Source organism: Somniosus microcephalus, chromosome 3, assembly GCF_052327205.1.
Source record: "Somniosus microcephalus isolate GS21.2 chromosome 3, FLI_Smic_1.0, whole genome shotgun sequence".
Taxonomy (NCBI): Eukaryota; Metazoa; Chordata; class Chondrichthyes; order Squaliformes; family Somniosidae; genus Somniosus; species Somniosus microcephalus.
The window spans coordinates 80,403,030-80,412,120 of record NC_140989.1 but is presented as its reverse complement, the minus strand read 5'-3'; the positions used below and the strand labels follow the sequence as shown (position 1 = coordinate 80,412,120).

At 39.5% G+C, this 9,091-nt stretch overlaps 1 protein-coding gene across 2 annotated transcripts in view; it reads right to left on the bottom strand.

The window, feature by feature from the left end:
* Positions 1–1,657: 1,657 nt before the first annotated feature.
* The window catches only part of slc30a1a (solute carrier family 30 member 1a), a 29,572-nt gene continuing 22,138 nt past the window's right edge, over positions 1,658–9,091 (bottom strand). For both annotated transcript variants that reach the window (XM_085981278.1, XM_085981277.1), the window contains exon 2: positions 1,658–7,218. In XM_085981278.1, the coding sequence (XP_085837404.1) occupies positions 6,314–7,218 (905 nt within the window). In that variant the 3' untranslated portion in view covers positions 1,658–6,313. The remainder of the gene's footprint in view (positions 7,219–9,091) is intronic.

The following is a 9,091-nucleotide window of genomic DNA, read 5'->3' as shown; positions in this document are numbered from 1 at the left end:
GTTTTGGGGCTTATAATATTTATAGGTTTGCCAGGTCATGTCAAACTTATGAATGAAGCATTCCCTGCTACCATTGGCTCTCTGTGGCCCATGTAATCCCAGGGGACGCATCGAACTAACTGCGCCCCTGGGATACGCAAGCACTGCGCGCCGGCAGTTGGAGGAGGCCCAGGATCGGAATCCCATGCGGGCCCACAGCTCAGCGGCCGGCGCGGTAGGTAAGTGCAGGTCGGGGGCTTGGACCCACGGGAAGCCCCCAACCCGAATTTCTGGGCCAATGTTGTCTTTCACTAAACCCACTACACTTTTGTGGAATAATGGCTCCCCAATTTCCAGCTTCTCCCTCACCTGCTAGCACTCCTGTCTTCTCAGCTAGAGGGGACCCAACTCTGCTGCTCAGACATTGCATTGCTCACATGCCAGGTTAGGCAGAACCCACTCAAATAATAGTCTATGTGCTTAAGGCTGTAGCACTCACGCTCCACGCCACCTGAATCAAACTTTTACTCCAATAAGTTGAGCGGGGGCAAGGATCAAATGGTAGGTGTCATCGCCATTAAACACACTAAATATGCAAATTACATATGAAATGGTCTACAAAAGTACCAAACCATAGGGCCAAATGTAACCCAGAGTCCTGTCGAACCAGGCCATTCAACACTTGGGAACTTGGTTATTTGTACTGTTTACATTTTATGGATCTAGAGGTGTGAAATGCACTATTTCTAGCACTGTTGTTTCAAATCTGAACACCAAGATTCATTAGTATTAGCATCTTGAGAAATGAAAATTAACAGGACCATGGATTTAAACTCAAGATGAGACCCCAAGGCTCTGTAGTATGCACCCAAGCGGCACAAGACAACAAAGACTTGGACACCCATCTTAGACAACATAAACACTGGGATGACTCCAGTCACTTGTCAAATATTTGTGATTATTTTAATATTTCAGCAACATTAGTAGTATTTTGTTAATGGATTGGAGGATGTTTTCCAGGTGACCCTCAAGTTCTAAACAAACATTGGGCATTGCCAGGACCACACTATCATTTTAAATTCCTGAAGCAGCCAACCAATCCCATCATCTAAAATTTGGGATTTTTCAACTTGTCTGGCCATGAACTCGCTAGCAATGATTTTCTTCTAATTCGCATTTCGTGCTCCATACTCACCAAAATTTAGCATCTTTCGAAACATCAAGTTATGAAAGTGGAAGCTTGGGATCCTGAAAAAGCAGCCCTTCTGCTAATCTAATTAGGGTGCAACACCCTGGGCAACCATTCAAAAAATTTAACTTGAACCAGCAGTTTCTAAAAAAGGACACACAAACCATTTTTTTTGTCAAGAGCAAGTTTATAATGTATCAATACATTGAAATATTTCAAATAGTCACTATGAGGTTGGAATAACTTTGGGAAAAATTACAAAATGCAACAAATACAATAGCAATGAAATTCCAGAGTTGAGGAGTGCAGCTGTATTTGCAGACAAAAAAAGGTGCATAAAACTGCACCAGAATCACACTGGCAACAGTACTAAAGTAAACAGAAAAATTACACACACACACTCAAAATCTATACAATCAAATACTCAAAGCAAAATATGTTAGTGCTCAAAGTGAGATTTCTTATTCATTACCACGTATTATTTTTAAAAAGGAAATGAGACACCAAGATTCATTTCTAGATGATTAACATTTAGATCGGATTACGTTCACACTTGGCTCACTTACTGCACTATATCAACATATTTATATTCATTCATGACTAAAACCCCTGAAATACTATCCTCCAACCAACACTCACAATTTTCATTACCTGAGCCACATCATCAGTCTCTGTAAGCAAAGTACGAATTTGAAGATTAATGGGACACACAGGGCACATGAAGGTGGAACTTGTAATATGGTTTGTAAGCCCGATCTATTGGACTCATGTATTTTGAAACATTACAAGTTTAAGTGGAAAAAACCAAATTCAATTCCCCACTGATTTTAGTTACAACCATTAAATAAAAACCATTTTTTTATTATACATAATCATTTATACAACCCAAGGAATATCCCCTCTTCCTCCCCCCAAAAAATGTTTTTAATAAAAAAAAGGTTTAGCCACTAGGGACGAGTTGTCACTAGATTTTGTCATATCACCTCAAAATTAATTCAAACCAAACTTAAGTACATACATACAGAAAAAGTGAATAGTTAGCTCAAAGAAATTGGAATTTTCAGTACTCTGGGACGTTTTGTGCAAATCCACAGTATTTCAGCAGCAATTCTCATACACAGCAAGGGTAGAAATCACTTACCCTAATCATATGCAAAAGAACGCATCCCAGCAAGGTTTTGCTCATTTGATTATAAATAATATGAACACAGCAGCACCGCCCTGGCTATATAGTATGAACTTTCAGCAAATACATGGTCTTTACATGCGTTTATGGAATTAAGCAACTACAGGAAAAAAAATTAAATTCCTGCTGTGGACAGCGAGATGTCAATCAACAGAAGAGTAACCATATTACCAATTTGGGCATCACATTACAGTATACAATTAGATTAAAAAGAAAATCATTCGGTTTATCCCCACCTACCCTGATCATAGCCCTCAGCTGGAGACAGTTTCTTCAAAAGGACATACACTTCATTAAGCATTCTCTTTCTAACAATGCTAAACCACACCAAGTTCCACAAAAAAGATCATGTAGCAGTACTTCAATCGTACTGCCAAAAAATCTTTTGTTTCATATCTTCTGACAAACCAGTTCTATAGTCAATAGTGCAAGTCTCCTAATAAATGTAATGATCTGTGATCAGTGTTGAATGTTAAATCATCTCATTGCATGTGATTTGAACAAATAAGGCTTGAAATGGCACCTAGTCTGATCTCCAAGTAGCATCAGAAATTAATCAGTTCTTGTTGTTAACCTGGGAGAGCAGATTTACTGCCAACTGAAAAGCTACTGCAGTCTTTAAATGACCGTCCCGATTTAGATAGAAAAACCCTCCTATAATTTTGAATGGGCAAGATCAAACTGCTGATAGAGGTCAAGCAATTTGTTAAATTTCCTCCAGGTCACCTCAAAGTCTATAAAAAGTGTAACGAAACTATGCAATACACATGAAATTCTCACTTTCCTCTAAATAGGAATTTTATGCTTTAGTTTTGGTCTAACGAATGCCCATTAAAGACATTACTGGAATGTGTATGCTTAGTAAGTGAGAATTACACTTTGGCTTCATATCACCCCTCCAAAAAAATCCAACAATCATTTTGAAATGTAAATAAAGTCCTGTTTACCAGTGTATAACTATGTGATGTCTTTTCTCACATCATCAATGCTTAGGCCCAAAGTACTGTTACAAAGCAAATAGAACAATGTCACATCATCCCACGCCCCAAAACCTGTATACAGTGTCCACATGAGATTGCATTTCTAGTAACTACATACTCGAGTCACTAAATCAGGAGATAACTTCAGAATTAAATCATTTTCAAAATTTACTTTATTTAGCCAAAGTTTGAGACTTTGTATGAAACTTTTTGCTCCAGAGTAGAATCCACTCAATGCTGTGTTATGAATAGATCAATTGAAGATTTACACAGCAAAAATGTGTGGTCTATTTGACACCACAAATACATAATACCCAACTGTAAAGATTTGTGTTGGTTCGATCCAATCATCCACAAAACTGGTTGTAGGAGTCATGCATGTTCAGAAGATATATATATCTAGGTGTGTTTGAAATGTAGCAGTAAAATGTAGATGGAGGAATATCAAAGCAAAACAAATTGAGGGACAAAGTATTGTAATAGATTTAATGAATGCAAAAATAAGAGTCATTTCAGCACTTATTTTCTTGTAAACCATTGGGCAAAACATTTGAAGCTTCCAATAACTAAAGATGGTTTGTTCTTAAGGTATACACTTTTCTCAAAGTACATGCCACATCCCTTATGAAATTTGTCAGCTATTTTCCCCTCCCTATTAAATGTGGACCTTGGATTACATTTATATTTTTGGTTTCTTTATTTATTTTTTTTAATTGACTATTACCATCATTTAAAACATTACTTTGAACCTATAATGAAGAATTCTGGACTCAAAAGACTTGCACTCTGCAACTGATCTATTCAAAACTCAAAAACACAAGCCTGATCTCCCATTTTCTTTTTCCCCCAAATTCTAAAATGCACTGAATAGCATTGCCACTGGGCTTCTTTAGAATATCGGGGAAAAATTATATTCAAGCCAATGTGTTTCAATGTTCAGTCAATACACTTCATTCATCATCTCAAATCACTCCCACCACTATCACAATCAGTAACAGACTTGTAATCACCAATACTATACCTCAATGCTAGTTTAAAATAGTCTCGCCAGGTAGAACACATTTGGAATGATAAACTAATTGTATAGTGGGGTATTTTTCACAGTTTTAATGGAATTAATATGAAACTTGCATACACCCATTAAGCTTTACTGAAATCCTAGTGAAAACACATGTATATCCCTTCAATCTAGCATCAAAGCATTGTTTGAGGATTTAAATTTAAACATTTTGATGGTAGAAATGTTTTCAATAGCCCTGGGAGGCGGCATTATACTTACGGTTCAGCTGTAAGAGTCAATTTTTTGGCTGTAAATTTAATATTTTCATAGTGGACTAAGTTCATCAAGCTTCTCAATGTAAAACATTACTTAATTTCTGCAGGTGGTGCTGCATTAAAATCCAAAAGTACTTTACAAAAAGGATGGATTTAAAAACCACAATGAAAATATGGAAGCTGAAACCTGATCCAATTTTTACAAGTATGCTTTTATCAGAATTTCAGTGGAGATTGAGATTTATAAAATGCACCATACAAAATGCTAACAGGGTGCCATTAGTTTCCTCAAAATTCTCACTCTAACCATTACACAGAATCCACGTTTCACAAAAGTTAACCGATTTATAGTTTTTGCAGCTGCCCGATACCTCCATGTAGACTAATCTCAGACTTGCGTGTGTTTTTGTTTGGCTACAAAACTACTGTCTTAAAATTTTAAAGTAAGGGTTATCAAAACAGCAGTGGAGGTTATTGGATAAAATGTTACAGTATGCCTTTCCTCCAGGTTTTGACAGTCCTTTGTACTTCATTACTGCATGGCAAGTACTGCTTGTTGAGTACTATCTTATCTGTAAAGTGCCCTCATCGAAAGAGAGAAATTAAAGACAAAAATCCATGCAGATCTTGTATCCCCTGGCATTAGCACTGGCAGTAGAACTTACAAAAATCTACCTGAATAGCTGAAGCACATATGCCTGCTGCTGTACACTGTCCACTGAAAATGGGAGAATGCAGCCCAAACATCTGGTTGTGCTTGGAAGAAAATAGTGTATCTTGCCAAATAGGACAATCTCAGAATTTCTGGTAATTCCAAAAATGAAACTAAGCAAGTTAACTAATCAGTACATTGTTGCAGTCCCTCACTTGTTTACTATGCACTCAACCTCTAATGTACAGGTACTAGTTCAGAAACCTGCATCTTACAGATTTAGTTGACTTTTATTCTGAAATAAGCTCACACCACTTGTTCTTGCATATTTCAGTATATTTAAACAAGCTGTTGGTCCAGAGGAAAGTTATTGCACACCTCCTCAAGAGACAAACAGTTATTACCTGTGGGACAAATGCATGTCAGAGTGTTAAAGCATTACTTATCAAAAACATTTCTGCTATCTAATAATTTAGAGAAATACACTGCACTCTTGGAGCTCAAGAGGAAAAAAGGTCACTATACATTTTAACCACAAAAGCAAATTACCCATGCGTAATACCAATCATTGGGTTTAACACTCTGGCTTCAATGGGCTATTTTCCACACCACAACCCACCCACCTGCCTCCACCCCCAGTTTTATATAGCAGCAACTCACATTGACGAGGACAAAGGGTTTTGCAAGTTGATGTAAAGCTGTTACATCAATCTATATAAAACTGCTTATATAAAAACCCAAGTAATTTCCCAAAATGCGATAGCCTTTAATAATAATTAAATACATTTTTCTGCTGACACAGTCAGTGATGCACTATCCACATTGCTCGTCACAAAGCTGTGATAACAGATTCAAGTAGTTTCTAGTCAGCTGTCCACAAGTTTGCTTTGGAATGTTGCATACATAAATCAAGGAGCTGTAGAATAAGTTCAATAACAGTTGTGTTAACTACCACTGTTATTTTAGCTCAGTGCCAAATCAATTCCAGTTGACAACCCCAAAATTTGAAGTCAAAGTACCACATCACTTTTTTAAAGTTAGGTTGGCTAAATTTACACAGCGGATTCATATTGCGTGTCTTTGTTTTTTACTGCATTGTTGCTAGTCTCATTTCTTTCAGTCCTTGCATTGGGGTGTTCAGGAGATTCCCTGATGACCTCAAGAGAATGAATAGATGGAGTTTCCAACTTTGAATCGCTAGAGGACTTCTCTCCATTGCCGCAGCACTGCTTTAAGGCACATTGAGTCTTGCATGGCAGTTCACAAAGGGAAATACGCGATTCAGTGTTTACTGAAGCAAATTCTGGTTGGATGGTTGTGGCATGGATACCTTCATCGTGGAAAAAGTCTTTGATGCGTTTCGCTACATCCATGTAAGCAGTTGGGTCACGGCATTTAATGTGGGCCGTTGCAATGATTCTACTACCAGCTAACTGCCAGACATGCAGCTCATGTACAGCAAGGACACCTTCCAAGTTGCGCAGCTTCTCATTTAATAACTCCATATCTATTTGTTTAGGGACTGTTTGTAACAGAATAAGAGCAGATTCCTTCAGAAGAGGATAGGTTGTGTACAGCAAGATACACACCATAATACAGCATAAAGTGGGATCCAAGAACAGCACCCAGCAGGGTCCAGCTTCTGGAATGGTTTCACCATTTTCAGACATGTTTGATTGTGTGCCATTTAGATGTGCTCGATCAACACAATGATCATGTAGACACAGATTAATGCATGGGCCATTTTCAGGACATGGGTTCCAAACAAAGTAAAATATCAGTGCATTTACCACCACTATGACAGAGCCCAGGGCATCTCCTAACACATGGAGAAAGACACCACGCATGTTCAGTTGCGATGCGGAGTCTTCTACATCTCCAAATTCATCACGATGGTCATCAAGAATAGAAATTCCATTCAGTTGCAGGCCCTCCATACTATTCTCCCTCAGTAGATCTGTTTAAAACAAAAACATTATTAGACACAACAGAAACGGTTAAAGAATCTTTCTCCCTCTCACCACCTTTTCAAACTCCAATTTTTAAATTTACTACTCCTTTTGATTTTCTATATAAAACACCATTCCTAGGACAACAGGCAGACAATCTGCTGTAAAGCCCACTGTCAATAGTATGTTTGAGCCAGGCACTGAATGTAGAGTGTGATCTGCCACAGGATTGTCCCTCATACGATACTTCTTTTAATTGCAAAAACAAAACCCATTCATATTACAGATTACCTTAATTCCCTGAAACATGAACCAGCTCAGTATAATCCGAGTTTTCTGCCTTGTTCAGGGAGTTAGTACTCGAGTCTGGGGAGAGTTTTTCCACAAGGTTCCACCATCCAACAGCTGAACTGTCTTTTCTCGCAGTTCTTTCCTTACATTCCTATATGCAGAATGTAATAACTCGCCTCATTTATGTTATTCTAAAGGCTCTTCTTGACAGACATCATATACTTGCACATTCAAAATATAAAATGTTGATGTGCCAACCAAAAACAAAATACACATTTTCCAATTTTGAACATACTGTCAGAACAACTACTTGTATTTTATAATAAAAACAGAAAATGCTGGAGACACTCAGCAGATCAGGCAGCATCTGTGAAGAGAGAAACAGAGTTAACGTTTCAGGTCGATGACCTTTCGTCAGAACTGGAAAAAAGCAGCAAATGGAACAGATTTTTAAGCAAGTGTAGTGGCTGGGAAATGGGGGAGGGGATGAAAGGACAAAATGGAAGGTCTGTGATAGGATAGAAGGCAGGAGAGATTAAGAGACATTAAGAGATATTCAAGGCAAAAGGAGATGGTAATGGGACAGGTTAAGAAACGAAGGATGGCTCTAGATGAAGTGTAAATTGCGCTGGCAGAATGAAAGACAGCTGCCATATGAGAGAGAAGAACAGAAGGCCAAACAAAAGTGTGGATAAAAAAATATATGATAGGGGCCGAGGTTATGATCTGAAATTGTTGAACTCTATGTTGAGTCCAGAAGGCTGTAAAGTGCCTAATCGAAAGATGAGGTGCTGTTCCTCGAGCTTATGCTGAGCTTCCGTGGAACAATGCAAGAGGCCGAGGACACGGAGGTCCGAGTGGGAGTGGAGCGGTGAATTAAAGTGACAGGCGACCGGAAGCTCGGGGTCCCCCTTATGGACTGTACAGAGGTGTTCCGCAAAGCGGTCACCCAATCTGCATTTGGTCTCCCCAGTGTAGAGGAGACCGCATAGTCAGCAGCGAATACAGTATACTAAATTGCAAGTAGTACAAGTAAATCGCTGTTTCGCCTGGAAGGGGTGTTTGGGGCCCTGGACAGTGGGAAGTGGGGAGGTACAAGGGCATGTGTTGCATCTCCTGCGCTTGCACGGGAAGGTGCCGGGCGAAGGGGACGGGGTGTTGGGAGAGAGGAGTGGATTAGGGTGTCGCGGAGGGAGCGGTCCCTACAGAATGCTGAAAGGGGAGGTGAGGGGAAGATGCGTTTGGTGGTGGGATCACGCTGGAGGTGGCGGAAAATGATCCGCTGAATGTGGAGGCTGGTGGGGCGAAATGTGAGGACAAGGGAAACTCTATTGTGGTTCCGGGAGGGAGGGGCAGGGGTGAGGGCAGAAGTGCGGGAGATAGAACGGACACGGTTAAGGGCCGTGTCAACCACTGTAGAGGGGAATCCTCGGTTGAGGAGGAAAAAGACATGTCGGAAGCACAGGTATGGAAGGTGGCATCATCAGAGCAGATGCGGCGGAGACGGAGAAACTGAGAGAATGAAATAGAGTCCTTACTGGAGTAAGGAGCTTTCCAGTTTCCTGGCCCCAACCGCCTCCTTTTCACTAT